Source organism: Sminthopsis crassicaudata, chromosome 3 (assembly GCF_048593235.1).
Source record: "Sminthopsis crassicaudata isolate SCR6 chromosome 3, ASM4859323v1, whole genome shotgun sequence".
Taxonomy (NCBI): Eukaryota; Metazoa; Chordata; class Mammalia; order Dasyuromorphia; family Dasyuridae; genus Sminthopsis; species Sminthopsis crassicaudata.
Window position 1 is genome coordinate 286897226 of NC_133619.1, and position 27331 is coordinate 286924556.

A 27331-nucleotide genomic window follows, 5' to 3' on the forward strand; every position below is an offset into this window, starting at 1 on the left:
ATGCTTATAATCTCTGAAAAATTTCGGGATATTTCTCCTTCTCAACATCTTGGCTGTAGAGGAGAAATCCATGATGTCCCAACTGGGTCAACTTTGCAATTCTAAATATCCAGGTATTAGGTTCATAGACACAAATTCTCACTTTCCTTTCATCAGTATAAAAAAAAAAAAATGCTTCCGGGAATGGCAGCTACCTTGGTGTGAGCTATATTGTGAATATGAATTTTATATTTGGAGCTTTACAGATTCTCTGTGTCACACTGAAGAGCACTCATGCAAATGTAAATGATGTTTTGTTTTAGAAAAGATCTTAAATCTAGTTAGGCCTTTCTAGACTCTTTTAGAAAGAGGATTAATGTTTCATTTTCTTCTTCTTTCTTTTCACTTCATTCCTTGCTGAAATATAAAAAGTAATGAAAGTGAAGAAAGCAATTGGTCATCTGATGAGGGTGAGTCCTGCCACTTATTTTGTGTATTTGTTGATTTCAGTATAGTGAGATCATAAGAAGATTATTGAATGTTTTTAGAAAAACTAGTTTATTGCAAAAAATAATACAAACCCATGCAACTGGATAAGAAAACTACAGAGTGAACACTGAGATGTGGCCAGCTATAAACTGGCCAGGATTCAGTGTACATAACGATAAATTGCCAATTTCTTCAAAATGTATATATTTATACATGAAATTATATTCCTGAAAGTACATCTTTCTCCCCTGCAAATAGCTCTTTTGTTCAGCTGTGTATTTTTTTAGTTTATAGTTTTTGCTACTTTTTTTTTTGTTTCCTCTGAACACCATATCAAGTTGGAATTAAAATTTGATATATTTATGAATATAAAGTAAGATAAATTCATATATTTTCATATTATACACATACACATAACTCTCCTTTACACATACACACACGTTTCCTACAACAGTTAAGATTGCTTGAATTCCTCCCCGAATCCTCCAATGATAGCAATTCTGAGCAAACAGCAACCTTAATGAGTGAAATGAGCATGCTTAGGAGGGTCTTCCCTTAGTAGAGAACACTAAAGTATATTTGTCAGTTTCCAATTTAGAAATAATTAAGAGAAACATTCAATTCTATGAAATATCTAAAGTCTCAAAGTTTTTGCTGCTTCAGTCTTTTTCTTCGCACCAAAATGTCTCATACAGGCTGACTTGAGCAATATGGTCAGCATTTGAGTGTCCTTTGCTCTCCCCCTTTTTATTTGTCAGGGGTATGTTGTGCTCTAAATTACACTAACAAACTCCATGTTTGGTCATATTATGCATTGAGTGGATTCTGTAGATTATTGACACACACTGATAATCACATCTTAGGAGAAAAAGTATTTTAGCTGCTTGTTGGCAAAGGTGATGTCCATCTTCATCTTAGCTTCCTTTGCATCCCAGGGAGTGTAGATGGTTTACTATGTTTCCCAAAATGATTTTATTTCCAAGAAATTGCCCCACAGGTCGAAATATCTGTTATAGAGTGTTTTAGATTTCAGTGACATTTTAACTTTTGCAGTAAAGAAGCATGCAAGTCGTTAGCCCTTCGAGTTGATCATAAATATTTGGGGGGAAGGAAGAGGTCCTAGAAACCTGTACCTGTGTCATTGTAAGGAACCACATGAGAAAACTATCACTTTCAAAACTTGTCTGATTTATGCATTTGACTGCTTCTTTGGTTTGTTATTGGATATTTTTATACTTACAGATATATTGGAATCGTATTTTCATTACCGTCATAACAACACACCTGAGTCAAACAGGATAAAAGATGAGAAAAAGTGAGCTTCCCTTCTTCCCCAAACACTTTATTCCAATTAGCTCTGTAAGGAGGACCTCAAAAGGTTCAGAATACCTTCATTTTTTTAGAGAAGAAGATACCTTGTATAAAGAATGTACATACCTTCAAATGGAAGGGACATTTCCTTGAAATTTAGAGGTCTCGAATTCAAAAATAGACTTCTCATATATCACCAGCAACATTTCCTTCTTTTAAAATATTTGCATAGTCACTGGGTTGTGACTATGAGTTGTGGAGTATCAGACACTTATTTTTAAGGGTTTCAGATTCGAACTGAAACTGAACTCAGGCCTCCTGACTCCAATGTCTGGTGCACTTTCCAATGTCCCTTCTAGCTGCTGTAACATTATGTTTTACTTTAAGTATAAGTATTTTTCTACATTCTCTATTATCATATTGACTGATTAGAAACCATATGATGCTTCAGTCATTCCAGAGAACAGAATTTTTGGAGGTAATATTCCTTGATTGGGGAGAAGATATGTCTCTTAAAGCAGTGATTGAGTGAAATGGGATTAAGAAAGAAAGTGGAAGCTTAATTGTAGCTCTTACCCCATAGCACTTAAAGCAAAAATAAGTTGAGTAGAGAGGGATCTCTACCTGAGAGGACATTAACTCACACCACAGTAAAAAAGTGCTTGATGACAGGAAAATCGGACCCAATAATTCAGGCATTCAAATACCTAAGGATTGTTAAATTGCCACAAAAATACTATGAAATTCACAATTAACTTGCCATATCCTATCCCCTGCTTTATGCTTATAATCTCTGAAAAATTTCGGGATATTTCTCCTTCTCAACATCTTGGCTGTAGAGGAGAAATCCATGATGTCCCAACTGGGTCAACTTTGCAATTCTAAATATCCAGGTATTAGGTTCATAGACACAAATTCTCACTTTCCTTTCATCAGTATAAAAAAAAAAAAATGCTTCCGGGAATGGCAGCTACCTTGGTGTGAGCTATATTGTGAATATGAATTTTATATTTGGAGCTTTACAGATTCTCTGTGTCACACTGAAGAGCACTCATGCAAATGTAAATGATGTTTTGTTTTAGAAAAGATCTTAAATCTAGTTAGGCCTTTCTAGACTCTTTTAGAAAGAGGATTAATGTTTCATTTTCTTCTTCTTTCTTTTCACTTCATTCCTTGCTGAAATATAAAAAGTAATGAAAGTGAAGAAAGCAATTGGTCATCTGATGAGGGTGAGTCCTGCCACTTATTTTGTGTATTTGTTGATTTCAGTATAGTGAGATCATAAGAAGATTATTGAATGTTTTTAGAAAAACTAGTTTATTGCAAAAAATAATACAAACCCATGCAACTGGATAAGAAAACTACAGAGTGAACACTGAGATGTGGCCAGCTATAAACTGGCCAGGATTCAGTGTACATAACGATAAATTGCCAATTTCTTCAAAATGTATATATTTATACATGAAATTATATTCCTGAAAGTACATCTTTCTCCCCTGCAAATAGCTCTTTTGTTCAGCTGTGTATTTTTTTAGTTTATAGTTTTTGCTACTTTTTTTTTTTGTTTCCTCTGAACACCATATCAAGTTGGAATTAAAATTTGATATATTTATGAATATAAAGTAAGATAAATTCATATATTTTCATATTATACACATACACATAACTCTCCTTTACACATACACACACATTTCCTACAACAGTTAAGATTGCTTGAATTCCTCCCCGAATCCTCCAATGATAGCAATTCTGAGCAAACAGCAACCTTAATGAGTGAAATGAGCATGCTTAGGAGGGTCTTCCCTTAGTAGAGAACACTAAAGTATATTTGTCAGTTTCCAATTTAGAAATAATTAAGAGAAACATTCAATTCTATGAAATATCTAAAGTCTCAAAGTTTTTGCTGCTTCAGTCTTTTTCTTCGCACCAAAATGTCTCATACAGGCTGACTTGAGCAATATGGTCAGCATTTGAGTGTCCTTTGCTCTCCCCCTTTTTATTTGTCAGGGGTATGTTGTGCTCTAAATTACACTAACAAACTCCATGTTTGGTCATATTATGCATTGAGTGGATTCTGTAGATTATTGACACACACTGATAATCACATCTTAGGAGAAAAAGTATTTTAGCTGCTTGTTGGCAAAGGTGATGTCCATCTTCATCTTAGCTTCCTTTGCATCCCAGGGAGTGTAGATGGTTTACTATGTTTCCCAAAATGATTTTATTTCCAAGAAATTGCCCCACAGGTCGAAATATCTGTCATAGAGTGTTTTAGATTTCAGTGACATTTTAACTTTTGCAGTAAAGAAGCATGCAAGTCGTTAGCCCTTCGAGTTGATCATACATATTTGGGGGGAAGGAAGAGGTCCTAGAAACCTGTACCTGTGTCATTGTAAGGAACCACATGAGAAAACTATCACTTTCAAAACTTGTCTGATTTATGCATTTGACTGCTTCTTTGGTTTGTTATTGGATATTTTTATACTTACAGATATATTGGAATCGTATTTTCATTACCGTCATAACAACACACCTGAGTCAAACAGGATAAAAGATGAGAAAAAGTGAGCTTCCCTTCTTCCCCAAACACTTTATTCCAATTAGCTCTGTAAGGAGGACCTCAAAAGGTTCAGAATACCTTCATTTTTTTAGAGAAGAAGATACCTTGTATAAAGAATGTACATACCTTCAAATGGAAGGGACATTTCCTTGAAATTTAGAGGTCTCGAATTCAAAAATAGACTTCTCATATATCACCAGCAACATTTCCTTCTTTTAAAATATTTGCATAGTCACTGGGTTGTGACTATGAGTTGTGGAGTATCAGACACTTATTTTTAAGGGTTTCAGATTCGAACTGAAACTGAACTCAGGCCTCCTGACTCCAATGTCTGGTGCACTTTCCAATGTCCCTTCTAGCTGCTGTAACATTATGTTTTACTTTAAGTATAAGTATTTTTCTACATTCTCTATTATCATATTGACTGATTAGAAACCATATGATGCTTCAGTCATTCCAGAGAACAGAATTTTTGGAGGTAATATTCCTTGATTGGGGAGAAGATATGTCTCTTAAAGCAGTGATTGAGTGAAATGGGATTAAGAAAGAAAGTGGAAGCTTAATTGTAGCTCTTACCCCATAGCACTTAAAGCAAAAATAAGTTGAGTAGAGAGGGATCTCTACCTGAGAGGACATTAACTCACACCACAGTAAAAAAGTGCTTGATGACAGGAAAATCGGACCCAATAATTCAGGCATTCAAATACCTAAGGATTGTTAAATTGCCACAAAAATACTATGAAATTCACAATTAACTTGCCATATCCTATCCCCTGCTTTATGCTTATAATCTCTGAAAAATTTCGGGATATTTCTCCTTCTCAACATCTTGGCTGTAGAGGAGAAATCCATGATGTCCCAACTGGGTCAACTTTGCAATTCTAAATACCCAGGTATTAGGTTCATAGACACAAATTCTCACTTTCCTTTCATCAGTGTAAAAAAAAAAAATGCTTCCGGGAATGGCAGCTACCTTGGTGTGAGCTATATTGTGAATATGAATTTTATATTTGGAGCTTTACAGATTCTCTGTGTCACACTGAAGAGCACTCATGCAAATGTAAATGATGTTTTGTTTTAGAAAAGATCTTAAATCTAGTTAGGCCTTTCTAGACTCTTTTAGAAAGAGACATTAATGTTTCATTTTCTTCTTCTTTCTTTTCACTTCATTCCTTGCTGAAATATAAAAAGTAATGAAAGTGAAGAAAGCAATTGGTCATCTGATGAGGGTGAGTCCTGCCACTTATTTTGTGTATTTGTTGATTTCAGTATAGTGAGATCATAAGAAGATTATTGAATGTTTTTAGAAAAACTAGTTTATTGCAAAAAATAATACAAACCCATGCAACTGGATAAGAAAACTACAGAGTGAACACTGAGATGTGGCCAGCTATAAACTGGCCAGGATTCAGTGTACATAACGATAAATTGCCAATTTCTTCAAAATGTATATATTTATACATGAAATTATATTCCTGAAAGTACATCTTTCTCCCCTGCAAATAGCTCTTTTGTTCAGCTGTGTATTTTTTTAGTTTATAGTTTTTGCTACTTTTTTTTTTGTTTCCTCTGAACACCATATCAAGTTGGAATTAAAATTTGATATATTTATGAATATAAAGTAAGATAAATTCATATATTTTCATATTATACACATACACATAACTCTCCTTTACACATACACACACGTTTCCTACAACAGTTAAGATTGCTTGAATTCCTCCCCGAATCCTCCAATGATAGCAATTCTGAGCAAACAGCAACCTTAATGAGTGAAATGAGCATGCTTAGGAGGGTCTTCCCTTAGTAGAGAACACTAAAGTATATTTGTCAGTTTCCAATTTAGAAATAATTAAGAGAAACATTCAATTCTATGAAATATCTAAAGTCTCAAAGTTTTTGCTGCTTCAGTCTTTTTCTTCGCACCAAAATGTCTCATACAGGCTGACTTGAGCAATATGGTCAGCATTTGAGTGTCCTTTGCTCTCCCCCTTTTTATTTGTCAGGGGTATGTTGTGCTCTAAATTACACTAACAAACTCCATGTTTGGTCATATTATGCATTGAGTGGATTCTGTAGATTATTGACACACACTGATAATCACATCTTAGGAGAAAAAGTATTTTAGCTGCTTGTTGGCAAAGGTGATGTCCATCTTCATCTTAGCTTCCTTTGCATCCCAGGGAGTGTAGATGGTTTACTATGTTTCCCAAAATGATTTTATTTCCAAGAAATTGCCCCACAGGTCGAAATATCTGTCATAGAGTGTTTTAGATTTCAGTGACATTTTAACTTTTGCAGTAAAGAAGCATGCAAGTCGTTAGCCCTTCGAGTTGATCATACATATTTGGGGGGAAGGAAGAGGTCCTAGAAACCTGTACCTGTGTCATTGCAATGAACCACAGGAGAAAACTATCACTTTCAAAAATTGTCTAGCAATCTTTCTGATTATGCGTTTTACTGCTTCTTTGGGTTGATATTTGAATTTTTTATACTTACAGATGTAAAGAATTTTCACTTGGGATTTCATCACAAGAACACCCTTGATCCACTAATAATAGAGGATGAGCAAAAGTGAGCTTCGCTTCTTCCCCCAAATTTTATTCCAATTAGCTCTGAATAGAGGACCTCCAAAGGTTCTGAATACATCCACTTTTTAAAGGGAATAATATATCTTGTAAAGAATTTACATACACCCAAATGCATGACTAGAAGTGACTTTTGCTTAAAACATAGATATCTCTGTTGCAAAAATAACTTTGCCCCTTATATTAGCCACATCATTTCCTTCTTTTAAAATATTTGCATAGTCCCTTGGTTGATATGTGTTGTGGAGTATCAGACACTTATTTTTAAGGATTTGAGTTTCGAACTGAAATTGAACACAGGCCTCCTGACTCCAATGTCTGGTGCTCTTTCCAATGTGCCTTCTAGCTGCTGTCCAATTATCTTTTATTTGAAGTATTTTTCTACATTTCCTATTATCATATTGACTGATTAGAAATCATATGATGCTTCAGTCATTCCGGAGAACAGAATTTTTGGAGGTAATATTCCTTGACTGGGGAGAAGATATGTCTCTTAAAGCAGTGATTGAGTGAAATGGGATTAAGAAAGAAAGTGGAAGCTTAATTGTAGCTCTTACCCCATAGCACTTAAAGCAAAAATAAGTTGAGTAGAGAGGGATCTCTACCTGAGAGGACATTAACTCACACCACAGTAAAAAAGTGCTTGATGCCAGGAAAATCGGACCCAATAATTCAGGCATTCAAATACCTAAGGATTGTTAAATTGCCACAAAAATACTATGAAATTCATAATTAACTTGCCATATCCTATCCCCTGTTTTATGCTTATAATCTCTGAGAAATTTCAGGATATTTCTCCTTCTCAACATCTTGGCTGTAGAGGAGAAATCCATGATGTCTGAACTGGGTTAACTTTGCAATTCTAAATATCCAGGTATTAGGTTCATAGACACAAATTCTCACTTTCCTTTCATCAGTGTAAAAAAAAAAAAATGCTTCCGGGAATGGCAGCTACCTTGGTGTGAGCTATATTGTGAATATGAATTTTATATTTGGAAATTTGTAAATTCTCTGTGTCACACTGAAGAGCACTCATGCAAATGTAAATGATGTTTTGTTTTAGAAAAGATCTTAAATCTAATTAGGCCTTTCTAGACTCTTTTAGAAAGAGGATTAATGTTTCTTTTCCTTCTTCTTTCTTTTCACTTCATTCCTTGCTGATAAATAAAAAGTAATGAAAGAGAAGAAAGCAATTGGTCATCTGATGAGGGTGAGTCCCGCCACTTATTTTGTGTATTTGTTGATTTCAGTATAGTGAGATCATAAGAAGATTATTGATTGTTTTTAGAAAAATTAGTTTATAGCTGCAGTGTTCACTATGTAGTTATGTTATCCAGTTGCATAGGTTTGTATTATTTTTTGCTAGTGAACACTGAGATGTGGCCAGCTATAAACTGGCCAGGATTCAGTGTACATTACGATAAATTGCCAATTTCCTCAAAATGTATATACATGAAATTATATTCCTGAAAGTACATCTTTCTCCCTAGCAAATAGCTCTTTTGTTCAGCTGTGTATTTTTTTAGTTTATAGTTTTTCCTACTTTTTTTTGTTTTCTCTAAACACCACATCATGGTGGAATTACAAATTGATATATTTATGAATATAAAGTATGATAATATAAGTAAGCTAAGTTCATATATTTTCATATTATACACATACACATAACTCTCCTTTACACATACACACGTTTCCTACAACAGTTAAGATTGCTTGAATTCCTCCCCGAATCCTCCAATGGTAGCAATACTGAGCAAACAGCAACCTTAATGAGTGAAAAGTGCATGCTTTGGAGGGTCTTCCCTTAGTAGAGAACTCTAAAGTATATTCGTCAGTTTCCAATTTAGAAATAATTAAGAGAAACATTCAATTCTATGAAATATCTAAAGTCTCAATTTTTTTGCTGCTTCAGTCTTTTTCTTTGCACCAAAATGTCTCATAAAGGCTGACTGGAGCAATATGATCAGCATTTGAGTTTCCTTAGCTCTTCCCTCCCCCCCCACCCCCCGCCGTGATTTGTCATTGGTATTTTCTGCTCTAAATTACACTAACAAACTCCATGTTTGGTCATATTATGCATTGAGTGGATTCTGTAGATTATTGACACACACTGATAATCACATCTTAGGAGAAAAAGTATTTTAGCTGCTTGTTGGCAAAGGTGATGTCCATCTTCATCTTTGCTTCCTTTGCATCCCAGGGGATGTAGGTTAATATGTTTCCCAAAATGATTTTATTTCCAAGAAATTGCCCCACAGGTCGAAATATCTGTCATAGAGTGTTTTAGATTTCAGTGACATTTTAACTTTTGCAGTAAAGAAGCATGCAACTCGTTAGCCCTTCGAGTTGATCATACATATTTGGGGGGAAGGAAGAGGTCCTAGCCATCTGTACCTGTGTCATTGCAATGAACCACAGGAGAAAACTATCACTTTCAAAAATTGTCTAGCAATCTTTCTGATTATGCGTTTTACTGCTTCTTTGGATTGACATTTGAATTTTTTATACTTACAGATGTAAAGAATTTTCACTTGGGATTTCATCACAAGAACACCCTTGATCGACTAATAATAGAGGATGAGCAAAAGTGAGCTTCCCTTCTTCCCCCAAATTTTATTCCAATTAGCTCTGAATAGAAGACCTCCAAAGGTTCTGAATACATCCACTTTTTAAAGGGAATAATATATCTTGGAAAGAATTTACATACACCCAAATGCATGACACGAAGTGACTTTTGCTTAAAATATAGATATCTCTGTTGCAAAAATAACTTTGCCCCTTATATTAGCCACATCATTTCCTTCTTTTAAAATATTTGCATAGTCACTGGGATGTGACTATGTGTTGTGGAATATCAGACACTTATTTTTAAGGGTTTGAGTTTCGAACTGAAATTGAACACAGGCCTCCTGACTCCAATGTCTGGTGCTCTTTCCAATGTGCCTTCTAGCTGCTGTCCAATTATCTTTTATTTGAAGTATTTTTCTACATTCTCTATTATCATATTGACTGATTAGAAATCATATGATGCTTCAGTCATTCCAGAGAACAGAATTTTTGGAGGTAATATTCCTTGACTGGGGAGAAGATATGTCTCTTAAAGCAGTGATTGAGTGAAATGGGATTAAGAAAGAAAGTGGAAGCTTAATTGTAGCTCTTACCCCATAGCACTTAAAGCAAAAATAAGTTGAGTAGAGAGGGATCTCTACCTGAGAGGACATTAACTCACACCACAGTAAAAAGTGCTTGATGCCAGGAAAATCGGACACAACAATTCAAGCATTCAAATACCTAAGGATTTTTAAATTGCCACAAAAATACTATGAAATTCATAATTAACTTGCCATATCCTATCCCCTGTTTTATGCTTATAATCTCTGAGAAATTTCAGGATATTTCTCCTTCTCAACATCTTGGCTGTAGAGGAGAAATCCATGATGTCTGAACTGGGTTAACTTTGCAATTCTAAATATCCAGGTATTAGGTTCATAGACACAAATTCTCACTTTCCTTTCATCAGTGTAAAAAAAAAAATGCTTCCGGGAATGGCAGCTACCTTGGTGTGAGCTATATTGTGAATATGAATTTTATATTTGGAGATTTGCAAATTCTCTGTGTCACACTGAAGAGCACTCATGCAAATGTAAATGATGTTTTGTTTTAGAAAAGATCTTAAATCTAATTAGGCCTTTCTAGACTCTTTTAGAAAGAGGATTAATGTTTCTTTTCCTTCTTCTTTCTTTTCACTTCATTCCTTGCTGATAAATAAAAAGTAATGAAAGAGAAGAAAGCAATTGGTCATCTGATGAGGGTGAGTCCCGCCACTTATTTGGTGTATTTGTTGATTTCAGTATAGTGAGATCATAAGAAGATTATTGATTGTTTTTAGAAAAATTAGTTTATAGCTGGCCACATCTCAGTGTTCACTATGTAGTTATGTTATCCAGTTGCATAGGTTTGTATTATTTTTTGCTAGTGAACACTGAGATGTGGCCAGCTATAAACTGGCCAGGATTCAGTGTACATTATGATAAATTGCCAATTTCCTCAAAATGTATATATTTATACATGAAATTATATTCCTGAAAGTACATCTTTCTCCCTAGCAAATAGCTCTTTTGTTCAGCTGTGTATTTTTTTAGTTTATAGTTTTTCCTACTTTTTTTTGTTTTCTCTAAACACCACATCATGTTGGAATTACAAATTGATATATTTATGAATATAAAGTATGATAATATAAGTAAGCTAAGTTCATATATTTTCATATTATACACATACACATAACTCTCCTTTACACATACACACGTTTCCTACAACAGTTAAGATTGCTTGAATTCCTCCCCGAATCCTCCAATGATAGCAATACTGAGCAAACAGCAACCTTAATGAGTGAAATGAGCATGCTTTGGAGGGTCTTCCCTTAGTAGAGAACTCTAAAGTATATTCGTCAGTTTCCAATTTAGAAATAATTAAGAGAAACATTCAATTCTATGAAATATCTAAAGTCTCAATTTTTTTGCTGCTTCAGTCTTTTTCTTTGCACCAAAATGTCTCATAAAGGCTGACTGGAGCAATATGATCAGCATTTGAGTTTCCTTAGCTCTTCCCTCCCCCCCACCCCCCTCCGTGATTTGTCATTGGTATTTTCTGCTCTAAATTACACTAACAAACTCCATGTTTGGTCATATTATGCATTGAGTGGATTCTGTAGATTATTGACACACACTGATAATCACATCTTAGGAGAAAAAGTATTTTAGCTGCTTGTTGGCAAAGGTGATGTCCATCTTCATCTTTGCTTCCTTTGCATCCCAGGGAGTGTAGATGGTTTACTATTTTTCCCAAAATGATTTTATTTCCAAGAAATTGCCCCACAGGTCGAAATATCTGTCATAGAGTGTTTTAGATTTCAGTGACATTTTAACTTTTGCAGTAAAGAAGCATGCAACTCGTTAGCCCTTCGAGTTGATCATACATATTTGGGGGGAAGGAAGAGGTCCTAGACATCTGTACCTGTGTCATTGCAATGAACCACAGGAGAAAACTATCACTTTCAAAAATTGTCTAGCAATCTTTCTGATTATGCGTTTTACTGCTTCTTTGGATTGACATTTGAATTTTTTATACTTACAGATGTAAAGAATTTTCACTTGGGATTTCATCACAAGAACACCCTTGATCCACTAATAATAGAGGATGAGCAAAAGTGAGCTTCGCTTCTTCCCCCAAACTTTATTCCAATTAGCTCTGAATAGAGGACCTCCAAAGGTTCTGAATACATCCACTTTTTAAAGGGAATAATATATCTTGGAAAGAATTTACATGCCCCCAAATGCATGACTAGAAGTGACTTTTGCTTAAAATTTAGTTATCTCTCTTGCAAAAATAACTTTGCCCCTTATATTACCCACATCATTTCCTTCTTTTAAAATATTTGCATAGTCACTGAGTTGATATGAGTTGTGGTGCATCAGAAACTTATTTTTAAGGGTTTGAGTTTGGAACTGAAATTGAACACAGGCCTCCTGACTCCAATGTCTGGTGCCCTTTCCAATGTGCCTTCTAGCTGCTGTCCCATTATCTGTTATTTAAGTATTTTTCTACATTCTCTATTTTCATATTGACTGATTAGAAACCATATGATGCTTCAGTCATTCCAGAGAACAAAATTTTCTGAGGTACTATTCCTTGACTGGGGAGAACACATGTCTCTTAAAGCAGGGATTAAGAAAGAAAGTGGAGGCTTAATTGTAGCTCTTGCCACATAGCACTTAAAGCAGGATCTCTACCTGAGAGGACAGTAAAAAAAGTTCTTGAGTCCAGGAAAATCGGACCCAGTAATTCAAGCATTCAAATACCTAAGGATTGTTAAATTGCCACAAAAATACTATGAAATTCACAATTAACCCCTGCTTTATGCTTATAATCTCTGATCAATTTCAGGATATTTCTCCTTCTCAACATCTTGGCTGTAGAGGAGAAATCCATGATGTCCCAACTGGGTCAACTTTGCATTTCTAAATCTCCAGGTTGTAGGTTCACACACCCAAATCCCCAGTTTAATTTCACATGTGTAACAAAGCCCTCTGGGAGCACCAGCTACATCTGTGTTCTCACATAATTCCAACCTATTGATCATCTTTTATGTACTTTAGACTGTGATTACTCTGAGAAGCTGCACCTCGCAAAAGAAATGCTTCTCTTTGAATTAAGTGTCTTTCTATTTCAAGAAATATTTCTGAGTCTATTCAAAGACAATCAAATATGCTGCCCTTTAGCTCTTTAGTTTACAAAGCTAAAATAAAAAGGAACAAATTGACATTGCTAAACTTTTTATTTTAAAGGAGAGATTCTTTTTTTTTCTCTTTTTGTGTCTGAGACTGAACTGACTTTAGCTAAATTCCCTTGGTTGTCATAGCAAAACTGTCCCTGGATTGTCCCTTCTCTCTTCTCTTACTCTTTTCCATTCTTCACTCAGGCTCTTAGCTTTATCTTCCTTTCATGAACCTGGTGTTCAGAAGATATTGAAGATTTCTTGAGACCAAGACACACTTTTTATTTGGGGGAGTTGTTCTATAATGTTTTATTCCACACACATTTATAATCTATTGCCAGCCCCAGTGTTATTCCTCCTCATAAATACCAGTGTATGGAAGAAGAAATCAGTATCACTGAGTAGACCTTAGGTTCCTGGGGAAGTGACCCATCTGTCCTCTGACAAGGGAAGTGCTTGGCAGATAGGAAAAAGGCCTGAAGATACACCAGAGGCAGCCGGGTCGCAGAAATTTTTTAACAGGTTAGGGAGGAATAGGATTGGGTCAAGTTTGAAAGCATTGATTGAAGGAATTCTCCTATAGAAGGAAACTACTTCCATTCCCCCAAAGCAGTTGGGAACCTCCATGTCAAAATCTTTTCATACCTATGGAGTCCACCCAGAGCTGCACTGACTTAGTCCATATTCAAGCAGCAAATATACATGTCAGGCTCAGAAATGCACTCTGCTCGTCCTCACTAAGTTGTCAATTCTTCTCTAAATCACGTTGAACTTCTCTGAACTCAGTTTTCCCAGGAGGAGGAGGATTGTATAAGAGAAACTGGTCTCTAATTGTTTCCAGAACCACCTCCTTCCCCTTCCCCAATCCTCTCTACACTCTGTGATTGAGTTGGGACTTGACAGCAGGAAAACAATTCTTGTCATTGGTTTTTGTTTTGTTGCTGGCAAGTTCTCGACTTATCATAACTTTGTGAACTTCTTTACCTTTTAAAACTGCAGTTATCTGGCCCAGACACACAAACCCCTGCTTTAAGTTCACCAATATAAAGAACCCCTCAAGAGCAGGCTAGATGTGATGTGTACTATGGATGTGAACATTATTCTTGGAGACATGCCCTGACTCTCCCACAATAAAAAGGATTCCTTTTCCAGGTCCCTACAAATGTAAACAATGACTTTTTACAATGCCCTTTGCTCAAATTGAGCCTATTTGCCATTGTAAGTGAAGATTTACCTTTCATGTTTTTGATTCCTTTCAAGGATATAAGAAATCCCAGATAAGGAAAAATACACCCTCTCAAAGTAGTTAATGCACCTTCTTTCCAAAAATGTCAGATGCCTAGAGCACAGAGAGTGTAAGTGATCTCAGTGTCCACCCACAAGTCCATGTGTTAAAAGACATGAAGGTATGAAACTGAGACTGGGCCCTTCTGTCTGGGTGACATTAGGACAGCTGATTAATTTGAGTGAGCTTCCTTTTTGTGAGCATTTTCATGAGCTTTAATAGATTGGATGGGTCCTGTCTGACACAGCAGAAAAAAACAAAGCTCCTTTTTACATTCAGAAGCTTGTTTCATGTCTTACTTCAAGGTTTGTAGAACTTCATATGTTTAGTTCCACATGGTCAACTCCTAGAAATTTCTTTAAATCCCCTTGTGGATATGAATACTCTCAAAATTCTTTGAACATTTCTAATGGAAAAGACATCATCTTTAGCAGATTAGATGTATGAGAGATACTTAGAATGTGAAAATTTATTCTTAAAGGTATATGATTTGGCTTTTCCATAATCAACTGGATTCTCTTGCAAGGACTTTCCAGATATAAAAGAATGTGAAAGAAATAATTTTCTGAAATGTCATGTTGATATTTTCTTTTAAAGCCTGGATTTCATGGTGGTTGTTTTCATTTGCTATTCTAGGCATGTTTCTTTAAGCTACGAACCCAAAATTATTGAAGAAAGCATGCCTAATGAGAATGGTAAGTTTCTTCATTTTTGAAATACATCATTTAACCCAATTTGAAACGGATTTTTAGCAAGTACAACCAAATCTAGAGAATTTTTTTTTAATTTTTAAATTTTTTATTTTTGAGGAGCTCTCCTTACAAATAATTAATCATTGTCTTTGACTCAGGATTATTCAGCAAGTACAATCCATGTACTGGAACTTCCAAAGGTCACTCTAGTCCATAACAGGAGAGTCCTTCCCTGAAGCTGATACTCCAGTTAGTGCTACACTGTTTTTCCTATCCCTTTCTAACCCTACTACTTTCCCTTCTCCCCAAAATTTATTTATGTCGCGCTTGTCATCGTTAACTTTCCTTTTTCTATTGCCAGCAAGAGGACCTTGGTGTGGATACTTGAGTATTTGTGTTCAGCTACAGGATAAATTCTAAGTAAAGATTTGTGTAAATACTCAGGGAAATTGTTTTTCATGGCCTTGTACAAGGCAAAGTAAGCTCATTCAGACACTCATGTCCTCATTTCTTCTTTCCTTCCCTAGCACCCCTGGCAGAATAGTTGTTATAGATGTACACTGAATTGGTTTTAATTCAGCGGGAAGAAATACAACCTGACATAAAAAGTTTAACTTTGGCCCCCTTTTCAGGATTTGACTGTATTTCACTTATTACTCACCAGAGCTGATAATCACTACTTTTGGAGAGGTAGAATTGTAATAAAAATCTCAGAGATTATAATAATACCAATGTTTTATGTAGAAAGCTGTAAGGTTAATTAAAACTTTCTCATGAGTTGTTTTCCATAGATTTTCTAAATATTTTCTAAATAATCTTACTATGATTGATATTAATCTTTTTTATTTATTCAAAACAAAATACACATTTAGAGAAAGACTAGAAAGGAAAACAAAACCAAACATTGTTTATAAGTGCAGTGAAACCTGAGAGGATTCAAAATATGTAACAATTTCTATTTCAAGAAACCATATATCATAATAGAACAGATCCCTCTTTTCTTTCTTGTGGGTTATGTTTTTGATCGGTGCTCTACACTTTCACTTTACTCTTTTTTTCCATTTTTAAATCCCCCTATTTCCCAAATAAGGCTATAAATTAACCCCCTAAGAATAGAGAGATGTGCGTATTTGTGTGTAGTGTGCACACACACACACACACACACACACACACACACATATAGTAGTGACATAATGTAGATTTCTCTTGATTTAGTCTTCAAATTTGGTTTTGTCTGAGATCAGCGATTACTAATCTTCTTTTCTTTCTTAATAAATTCTATTCCTGATCCTTATTGTACCTGTTTATTTCTTCTGCATGCTAACTCTTCTACTTCTAATCCTTAACTTTCCTTGTTATTTCATATAATTTACCTCCCCCTACCCATAAGTCCTTGCCTTATTTTCTCCCCCAACCACCTTTTCCATTTCTCTTTATCCCTGTGCTGTTAACCTACATACCTTGTCACTGCCATATATCTATACAACCTTCTACATCTCACTTTATCATGGCATATATGACATATTTATATCTATGTCTATCTATCTATATACACACATATACATGTATATATAGATACATATATGTATGCATATATATAAACACACATATGTGGGTGTGTAAAATATATACATATATGTATGTATGTATGTATGTATGTATGTATGTATTGTTCCCTTTTTAACCCATATTCCTATTTCGAGTAGGTTTTCAGAACTACTAGTTCTTCTCCTAGCTCTATATCTCTCTGTCAATTCTTCATCTGGATCTCATTTATATAGAATCATTATAATTTTTATCTTTTACTAGATAGTTTTATTTTTTACTCTTCGATAATACTCAGCTCTATCCCAATCTGTCTTTTAGCCTACCTCATGACTGATGGAAATCTGAAATATATGGTACACAATTCCATGTACCATAAAAAACATTTTCCATAAAAACTTGTCCTTGAGTCACTTGAAATTAATCTTTGATGTCGGTTCTTCTCTGTTATTTAAGTTTGCCTTTAGTTGAGACAAAGTCCTGGAAATCTTCAAGTTCATGGAATGTCCTTTTTTATTCACATGTTAATTTTGCTAGATAGGATATTTTTGGGCCCAGGCCTAGTTCTTTTAACTGTCAACAAATATTATGCCAGGATCTACAGTGTTTTTAAGGCAGCTGATAATTTCCGTACAACTCTAAATGGACTTCAAGCATATTTGAATTCCATTTTTGGGGTTTTATTTTGTTTCGTTTTGGATTGTTGTTTCTTATAAATTTTTTTCTGTGATTTGGGGGTTTTAAAAGGTTGAGTCACACAATAAATAATATGTGTGTATTGTTTTTGTTTTTGTTTTGTGGTTAGTTTTTGCTGAGGCAACTGGAGTTGAGACTTGCCCAGGGTCACACATCTGGGAAGTGTGTACTGTGAGAACTAGGTCTGAACTCAGGTCCTCCTGACTTCAGAACCGGTGCTCTATCCATCGCGCCACTTAGCTGCCCCATCCTATGTGTGTTGTTTTATGTAGAATCTTCTTGGAATGGTCTACTTTCCCCACTAGGACAATTGTCCTCCAAGACAATTTTCTTTAATTTCTTGCACTATTTTGACAAGGTACTTCTTTTGGTGACAGCTTTCAGGTACAATCCACTTATTTTTAAATTTTCTTTTCTTAATATACTCTCCAGATCTGTTGTTTTTCTTATGTTTCACATTCTCTTTTATCTTTTCATCCTCTCTGTTTTGTAATTTCTTGGTCTCTTATACATTCACTGCCTTCTCCTTCCCCGACTGTTATTTTTATAGAATTGGGTTTATTATTTTATTCTTTTTTAAGGATATATCTCATTTTCTATTGGGTTTAACTATGTTATTGAATGGTTATTAATTATTTTTTAAATTTTTTTTCTCAAATCTATCAGATTTTGGAAGTCTTTTTTGCATTTTTCTATACATTCTTTGCAGGTACGTAGCCATTGAGAGGCTTTTTAAAAAAAAAAACCTCAGTGTTCTCATCTAAAGATGAACCCTACTCTTCCCTATTCCCATAGTAAATTTCTATGGTTGGGTTCTTTCTTTTTTGGCATCTGTTCATTTTTTTTAATGGAAAAAATAGGTGTTGCTCTTACCTAGAACCCCAAACCAAAAGCATCGCTCTCCCGCCCCCAGCAAATGTCTGCAGCCAACAGTCTTCCTGCTCCTCTGGAGAGCTTGGAATTTTATACCCTACTCTTGCATCTTCCCAGAATATCCTCCATCTGCTACTATTTTTAGGGAATATAGTCTTAGGGAAAAAACCAGAGAGAAGCAACTAGAATCACTCAGAGTAGCAGTCAGTGAAGTGAGTGAAGCTGGATTTGAATTTAGAGAATGTCCAGTCCAACATCAGTGCCACTTTATGCATGAGGCCATCTGGCTGCAGTGAAGCTTGATTCCTCCCCAAAGAGATGCCTCTTTTAGATGACTGTCACTTGGGACACACATGTATTGGTATATAAAAAAGGACATTATTTGGATCCGCATGATTTGGATAGACAACCTGGATAGAAGGCATTTTATGAAAGAGATTTTATCTTGAGTTCTGTAACTTAAGCTGCCCTCTTGCTTGGTATTGTGAATTCCAGCACATTTTTGGAGAACCACTCAGTTTTCTCTGAGAGATTAATCACCTGGCCAACTGAGCCTGGCCTTAGAAGCCTGGTTGGATAAGCAAGGGTCCAAATGCAAATAGATGCACCTCCTTGGCCAGCCTTTTGAGGCTACTTCACATTCTGCTTCATTTTAATGATATTAGCAAGGTGAAATTAGACTGTTAAATATTTGGCTAAGTGGATTATGCTTTTGAATATCCCAATCCTGCTTTCTTGGTGTGAAATTGCTCCTTGCCAGGGAAAAAAGTTCCTGAAAACAGCACAGATCATAAACAAATAGTGTTAGTGAGATGGTTGCAGGCCATATTGTTTAGCTCCCCTTTGTGCAGTGAAAAAAAGCCTTAGAGCAAACTAGTTAGTCACCCATCTGGGACTTCAGTTCTCCTGTCTCACACTGGAGGGATATGGCTTTCCCTCGTCAGTTTTTCCTCCCTGTGGCTGCTGTTTCTTGCAAATACTAATCGGACACTTTTTGTGTTTCCCTCATGAAATTATTCTTATTCTTTGACTCAGTAAAAGAAACCAAAAGAAAAACAGATAAAAAAAGAACAAAAGATAAAAAACAAGAGAAGAAAGAGAGACAAGAAGACAAAGATAAAAAGAATAGTATATTGGCATTATTTACTAGGTAAGTTCTTTCTATATTTATAACAAAAATTCTTATTGAATAAAACCCATTTCTACCTACTTGGCCCTTGTAAGCCTTAACCACTTTTTTTTTTTTCTTTTTTGTCTTACATTCCCTTTTACTATTACAGTCCCTCTTAATCCTAAAGTGATTGATAGGTGTTCATGCTTTCTGTCTCTCTTTATCTCCTTCCATGCCTCTTTCTGCCTTCCTTCCTCCCTCACCCTGTTTCCATAGGCCCCCTATCTCCTTCCCTTCCTTTCTTTGCCTCTGTTTTTCTCTCTCTCCCAGTCTCTCTCCCACCCCTCAACTCCTAATCCCCATCTCCTACTCTTATACAACACAAACATTTTAACCTATTAGTTTACTCTTAGCTTGTTTTTCCTAAATCTAGTCAGTGTCTTAGCTATAAAGTCTATATATATATATATATATATATATATATATATATATATATATATATATATATATATAGCTTGATTATATTTTACATAGAACTCAGAATATGCAGTAAATAAACCTTATAAACTTACTCTGAATTACAGATTATTCCAGTGCCATAAGAAGAATCAAAAGAAGTATATAATCACAGATGTAAAAAGGTATTATTTTATTTATGACACATTAGTAAAAAATTTAGAATTTATTAGAATGCTGTAGTTTTTAGGCCAGGAAGCTTCCCATGGATTTGTGGGATAAGACAATAAGACATTCCTCTTTATGGAATTCAGCTATTTCTCAGATCTCTGAGGAGATAATGTTCCCAGAGGTGCTTTGTTTCTTGGAGTTGATGTCAATCTTCAGACAAAAAATAAGAGTAACAGGATGATACCAGTTCCACATAATGAACATATACAAGACACAGATACACCCAAAACCCCTGGCATACACCCCAATTCCCCCAACTCCCCACATACTCACACATTGCCCACACACAATCCTGGAAAAGCTATCCTGTTTCCACTACGCCCCCCTCAAAAACATGCAATGTGAAAGACTTGTGTCATCCTAAGCTGTGTTTTTGTCCTCTATTGCAAATTGTAAATTTTTGACAAGATGTTTCATATAAGTATCATTCAGCATCATATTACAAAATCTTTTCTTCTTTTCCTCTTTAATTTCTTCTCTCAAACAGGAAGGAAACTAGAGAAAATGCTCAAACAAACAAAGCACTGAAAAGCTGTTTTTGTAGAGGGATGTTCAAATGTTGGAGAAATTAAAGCAAATGTCAGAAATTATACCCATAGTTGTCATCTTAAATGTAATGTGAAAATTGAAACATTCTAACCAGTCAGTAACCATTTCTTAAAGCCCACCTATGTGCTAATACACTATGCTCATTGCTGAAAGTGGAAAGAAGCCAGAGTAGCCAGGAGAGGCAGAGATAGTAGGGAGAGAACTCTAGAAAGAGCTACATTAAAAAGGTTCCAAGCAAATGGCAGCAATGTTTCATTCAGCCATACTGCAATAATTCAGGCAAGACTTGACAGCTGGCACCAGGGTGGTGGGCGGGGTCAGAGGAGAGAAGGGGGCATATGTCAGAAATGTTGCAAAGATGGAATCTCCAGGTGTAAGCAACAGATGGGTTGTGCAAGTGAGAGAGGAGGAGAATTTGAAGATGACATCTAGAGTGTGAGCCAGGGAGACCAGGAGGATGGTGGTCCCCTGGACTGGAGCAGGTGAGTTTGGAAGGGAGCCATTGTGATTTTTCCATTATGTTAATAAACAATTATTAAATTAGGATTGTGGTCCTTTTCGTTTGTGTGCTTTCCTATTTCCTCATTTAAGTCGCAGTCTCTGTGGAACATTCAGCCCAACACAAGGGAGACAGATCAAATTGGCCAACTATCCAGGTACCTGCTCCTTCACTTTGAGCAGGACCCATCTAACTAGGAGATGTTAACTCTCTTGCACAGTATAAACAGAATGTAAGCCAGGTGAATTCCAGCCCTAAAGCAGTAAGTCCATGCCCTAAACACCTCAACTGAAGTCTAGGGAAACCAGCTAATGAAGGAGAAAAGCAACCAGGATAGTTCATTTCTCAGACTCCCTTCTGTTTAGAGATGACTCACCCACCCACTTTTGGAAATAATTCTTTGGGAACTCTGGACCAGATTGTAGGCTAGATCAATTTATTTTCAGGAATTGCTAAAATGAACCCATCCTGTATTTTTTTAAATCAACTATAATATTCTCTCTCTTACCTTCCCTAGAGGGAGAACTGCAACTTGAATCTTATAAGGTTTTATTGCAGTCTTTTTTTTTCCCTTCTAGCAGGTTTTTGGAAGACTGCTTCTTTGTCAGACTTTAAAAGTAGCCAAGCTTTTTTTGTTCCTTTATCTTTTAAATTAGTACAAACAGGTTACAAGTAAGTCCAACAAGAAGTAAAATTAACTTTTCTTTTATGCGACTTTTCTTTTTATTTTTCTTTTCTGCTAAGGACCTTTGCAACATTGAAACAATCAATTGCCAAATTGTATGATCATTGTTCTTAAAACATAACAGAACTTCTTAAAACAAAAAGACAGTCAGTCAAATCACAAACACAGACAGGACACACACAACATTTATGACATGCAAACTAGGGACTAATTCCTAAAGTCTCAGGAGTGCCATGAGGGGAGTTTTCAAGTCAACAATTTCTCCCTCTCAGAAACTCAAATTGAACCTTTTAAAATAGGCTTCCAAATTGCAGTTTGGTGCATTCTCTGCTTTCAAAGAGATTACGCAGATGAAAAAAAAAAAAATACCCCAAAAGCAATTATGTGACCAAAGGCACCCAGACCAGTAGTGTTTAAAAAATAAATAAATCAATAACACACTCAGAGCTGTGCTTAGAAACACACATATTTAACGTCCAAAGACACCCTGAACTAAGTCATGTTCAGAGAACACCCAGATTTATGCCACAAGGCAACCCTTTGGCACTTCCCAGAGTTGTATGGCTCATCAGTCCAACATTTTTCGGGGACCCAGATTTGCTAGAAATCAGACCCAACAGAAAACTTTCCCTGCAGGGATTTCAAAACAATTGCTCCACTGTGGCCCAAACAATGGTGTTCATGGTGAGCTCTTCTTGAAACTGAAACTGCTTTTTCTGTGGGATTCTGGATGAAACCAGATGGCTGGCCTTCCTAAAAGAGCCCAGACCCAGCCTCTTCAAGGCTTCCAGCAGAGACCTGTCCTATAATCTCTAATCTTGCTCTCAGATCTCATCTCTTGTGCAGGCCTCCAGCAATGTAATACCAGAGAAACTGAGGTAAAACAAATGTTAGAGGTTTTTAATATTTTAAGACTGGAGAATTGGAACAGGGGTAGCCAGCCAGCTGGATAAGATTTTTGTCTCTAAGCATCCAGCAAGGATTAAGTAATTCCAGAGACTTTTATAAAGCTCCAACAATCAAGGAAACAAAGACAGGGAGGTGGGCAGAACACCCAGTGAGTGGAAATTCCAGGAAAGACTATGACTTGTTTTTTTATCATATTTTTAATTGACAAAACATCTGCATGGGTAAAATTTCAAGTGACCCTTGCAAAAATATGCTGTTCCTTCCCTCCACACCCTTCCTTAAATGAAAAAAATTAAAAATTAAAAATGCCACAACACCCCTACATATTGATAGAAGTCTGGCTTTTAATCCAGTGTATTTCTGGGTTTTGTTTTATGGGAGAATTCATGTCATTCACATTCAGAGTTCAAATGACTGATTCTGTATTTCCTCCAATCCTTTTGTTCCCCAGGCTACACCTTTCTTTCTCTTTTCCTCCCTCTCCATCCTCAGCAGTTTTTTTTTTCCTTCTAAACAGTACCTCACTCAATCTTTCCTCCATTTTATTTATATTTATTCAGTCCCTCCCCCCTTACTTATCTTTTCCCCTTCTACTTCTCCCCTCCCATGTATTAGCCTTCCTTTTCCCTTTTCCCTTCATTTTTATGTTGTTAATCTTTGCTTCTGTATTTAAAGATCAGATGTTCTATTCAACTCTGATGTTTCATTAAACATAATTGAAAATTACGAACAAACAAACCAACAAACCAGGGCAGAGCCAAGATGATAGAGATGATACACACATGATCTAAGCTTTTTCTTGCCCTCAGACACTTCTTTTATGAAACAGAATTCATGCTTGACTGAAAAAAAAAAACAAGAATATTGGGAATACAACATATCACCAATAGAAGGTATCCTTGGAATTTACCAAAAAGAGGTCTGTTTTTGCTTGTGGGCCAGGACAAAGTTGGCAGTGACAGAAGAGAAGGCAGCTCAATGCTGAGCAGATTGGACAGGGGCAGGGTGTGATCTCAGCAAGTGGAAAATTTGCAGAGAGAACTTTACCAAAGGGCAAGCTACTTTGCTCTGGCAGCAAGCCAGTAGATCAGCAGAGAAGCTACAAACACAAAGGGAAAAGACCATGACCCTAAAACGCTAGAGTATCTCAGGACTTGGACATACCCACCAAGCACCTGGAGTGACTCAGCACCCTCTCAGAGAGCAACCCAATTACTAAGCAGTCACAGCGCAGCCATGGCTGTCCCACTGCTGCTTCACTGCTACCTCCTGTTGTCTGAAGAGCAAGCTAGGTAATACCATACTGCCCAAAAAGCCGACTACAGTTGTCATTTTTTGTTTGTTTGTTTTCTTTGTTTCTTTTTTGTCAAAATGAATAAAAAGTTAAAGTGGGCTCTAACTGTAGATGGCTTCTATATTGATGAAGAATAGACTTCAAACTCTGAGGAGACTAATAACAGATTGTCTCTAACAGATTGTCTCTAGATGAAACCCCAAAGGGGGATATGATCCCATCCCCATCCCCTAGAAGAAAAATGGGAAAAGGAAAGGTAAGCTTGCCAAGAGGGTCTGGATAAATCATCCTACTCATTAAAAGATACAATGGATAAAGGAATTAATTCCCTAAAAAACAGAATTAGTGAATTGGAAAAACAAAATAGCTCTCTAAAAATAAAAATTGGTGAAATGGAAAAAAAGTCCATAAAACAAAACAACTCATTTAAAAACTCAATTGTATAATTATAAAAAGAAAAAACGAAGTAAAGAAAACCATTCATCAAAATTTAGAATTGAACAAATGGAAATGAATGACTCAGGGCGACACCAAGAATCCATCAAGCAAAAAAAAAAAAAAAAAGAAAAGAAAAATTTGAAAAAATAATATTAAATAGCTACTTGGAAAACAACAGATCTGGAAAGTAGATCTAAGACAGATAATCTGAGGATTATTATGAAGAAAAAACAAAAAACAAAATTACGAAAAAAAAAAGAAGAGCCTAGACTATTTTTTGGTAAATCATCCAAGAGAACTGCCCAGATGTTAGAAACCGAGGGTAAAATAGACATTGAAAGAATTCACAGATCACCTACTGAAAGAGATCCCCAAATCAAAACTCCAAGAAATATTGTTGTAAAATTCTGGAACTATCAAACCTAGGAAACAATAGTAAAAGCAGCTTTAAAAACCATCAAAAACTGGTGAATTCCTTCTATTTCTGAGGAAAAAAACTGTGACTAGGAGGAGGTGGAGCCAAGATGGCAGAGAAGGCACACGCTCTTTAATCTTCTGTCTTGCCCTCAATACCAATCTTTGAATTTAGCCTTAAAAATAGTGCTTGACTGGGGAAATGCATGAAGATGCAAGGTGCAACGACTTACCAGCTGAAGAGAACCTGGAAGATTGCCAGATCAAGTTTGTCCTGAGAGACAGAAAAAGACAAGAGGCAGGCAGGGAGATAGGAAAGTCTGGTATCCTGAGTGGACCAGGGACAGGGGTAGCCTCTGTGGCTAGAATGGCAGTGGAAACGACCCTGACATAGGCTTGTTGCTTTGCCTTGATTGTAAAGCGGTCCACCACAGAGATTACAGCCAGAGGTAAAGGTACTCTAAAAACACCAGAACTGTACCCCCCCCATACAGAAACCAGAAGTGACTGAGCATAGACCAGCGCAACTGTGCAGCGGCATGCTGAAGCTCGGCTGGGGCAGCTACAAATCTACACAGCAGGGAGGTGCAGCCTGGGGAAGTCTCTAATCTACACAGTGCGGGGCTCAGCCTGGGGCAACAGAACCTCAGCAGCAAGACTGTGCTTCTTGGGCAGAGACACTTCCTGTTTGAGCAGGGCTATTCAGCTAGTCATCTGCTAAAACCCACAGCCTTACAGCGGCTTTGAATTGGGTAGTGACACTTTCCTGCTCACACACTTGCCTCAAGGAAGTCATTAATCTGCACTGCAGGGTTCTTAGCAGGGCATTCGCCCCCCCACCCCATCTCCACTCCCCTAACTGTAAGGTACTGTAAGGGCCCTTTAAATGGGTGGCACCATAGCGCAACAGGAGATTGAGTGGCCCAGAAGTAATCTCTGTGGATATTAGGACTGCCCTGTAGGTGGGATCTTGGCCATATTGAGATAGCTTGGTAATGGGGGACGACTCTCTCGCTGGTTGGCTGTGTGTGTGACCTGACAGGCCCTTTAGAAGGCCACTGCAGACAGCAGTCACTCTCTTAACCTGGCTCCCTAACCTGGGCTAGCCAAGCCAAGCCAAGCTGATGGATAGCCGAGAGCTAAGGACTTTGGGAGAGAACACATGGGTCTTCACACCAGGTGTTCACTAGGGAACCAACAAGTCAGGGCATTATAGTAGGAGGTGTAATAAATGTTTGAGCGTGCTACCCGTTATTTAACTATAGATTCAAGAAATCATGGCCAGAGACCTTTGAAGGCCTCAGAGGAGGCAAGCCAGGAAGAGTTGACACTGCAAAAGTCAGTGGTCAAAGGTACTCTGTTGGGCCTAGGGCAGACTAGTAATTGTAACTGCCAGGAGGGCATGTTACAAGGTACTTGACATTCTTTTCAATTGTTTCATTTTTCTGGTTTTGCTTGACTACTTCTTGATTTGTCCTTGAGTCATTCATTTCTACTTGTTCGAGTCTAATTTTCAATGATGTATTTTCTATACTCACTTTTTTGTATCTTTTTGTACTTTTCCAATTGAGTTTTTAAGTGAGTTTTATTTTGTCCTTCTATGGGATTTTTTTCCCATTTCATCCCTTTTACTTTTTACAAAGCTGTTTTCTTTTACCAACTCACTAATTTTATTTCTCAATGATTTGTTTTCTTTGTCCACTCTATCTTTAAATGCCTGGGAGGACTTCTCAGGACTCTCTTGCCAAGCTTCCCTTTCCTTTTCATAGCCTTTTTGATTTTCTCTATGAAAGTCTTGTGTATTGAGGAGCAGATCATATTCCCCTTAGGGGATTCCTCTAGAGACAGTCTGATTTTAATCTCCTCAGGGTTTGAAGTCTGCTCTCTTTCCATACAGAAGCTGTGATTGATAAGAGTCCTTTTAAATTTTTTGTTCCTTTTGTCAGAGCGTGACTCAAAGAAACAAATTGACAAGAAAAATGATCTGTTTCTGGGAGTGGGGGTTGGGTCTGGATGGTGTAACCGGGCTTCCTGTACAGACTGTGGGAGACAGCAGCGAGGCACTAGCAGGATAGCTATTGGCTGTCCTGCATCTGTGCTCTGAGGCTCTAAGAATGCACTGAGTCACTCTGGGTGGGGGTGGCCAGGTCCTGAGAGACACTAGTTTTCCGGGGGTGTTATTCTTTACCTCTGGTGTTTATCCCTTCTCTGCTGCGGAGTATCCACTCTCGGGTAAAGGTCATTTTACAGAAATGGAAGAGATTGCACCCTTCGCCCCCTCTGGTCTGAGCAGTTTTAGCTGCCATCTTTGCTCTCTGGGCTTGACCTCAGTCTGCACCCAGTCTGTTTGTCCCCTCCAACAAGCAAGCACAGAACTTTTCTGGAGAATTTCAAGGATGTCTTCTGTTGGTGACTATTTGTTTGTTTGTTTTTTGTTTTTTTTGTTTTTTTTG

At 36.7% G+C, this 27331-nt stretch overlaps 1 protein-coding gene across 1 annotated transcript in view; it reads left to right on the top strand.

The window, feature by feature from the left end:
* Positions 1–20752, top strand: part of LOC141561385 (uncharacterized) — a 48081-nt gene extending 27329 nt beyond the window's left edge. The window contains exons 18-26 of the mRNA XM_074300865.1: positions 6841–6913; positions 8100–8137; positions 9442–9514; positions 10701–10738; positions 12061–12133; positions 15123–15181; positions 19328–19442; positions 19988–20044; positions 20578–20752. Coding sequence (XP_074156966.1) covers positions 6841–6913; positions 8100–8137; positions 9442–9514; positions 10701–10738; positions 12061–12133; positions 15123–15181; positions 19328–19442; positions 19988–20044; positions 20578–20662 — 611 coding nt within the window. The 3' untranslated portion in view covers positions 20663–20752. The remainder of the gene's footprint in view (positions 1–6840; positions 6914–8099; positions 8138–9441; positions 9515–10700; positions 10739–12060; positions 12134–15122; positions 15182–19327; positions 19443–19987; positions 20045–20577) is intronic.
* The last annotated feature ends 6579 nt before the right edge of the window (positions 20753–27331 follow it).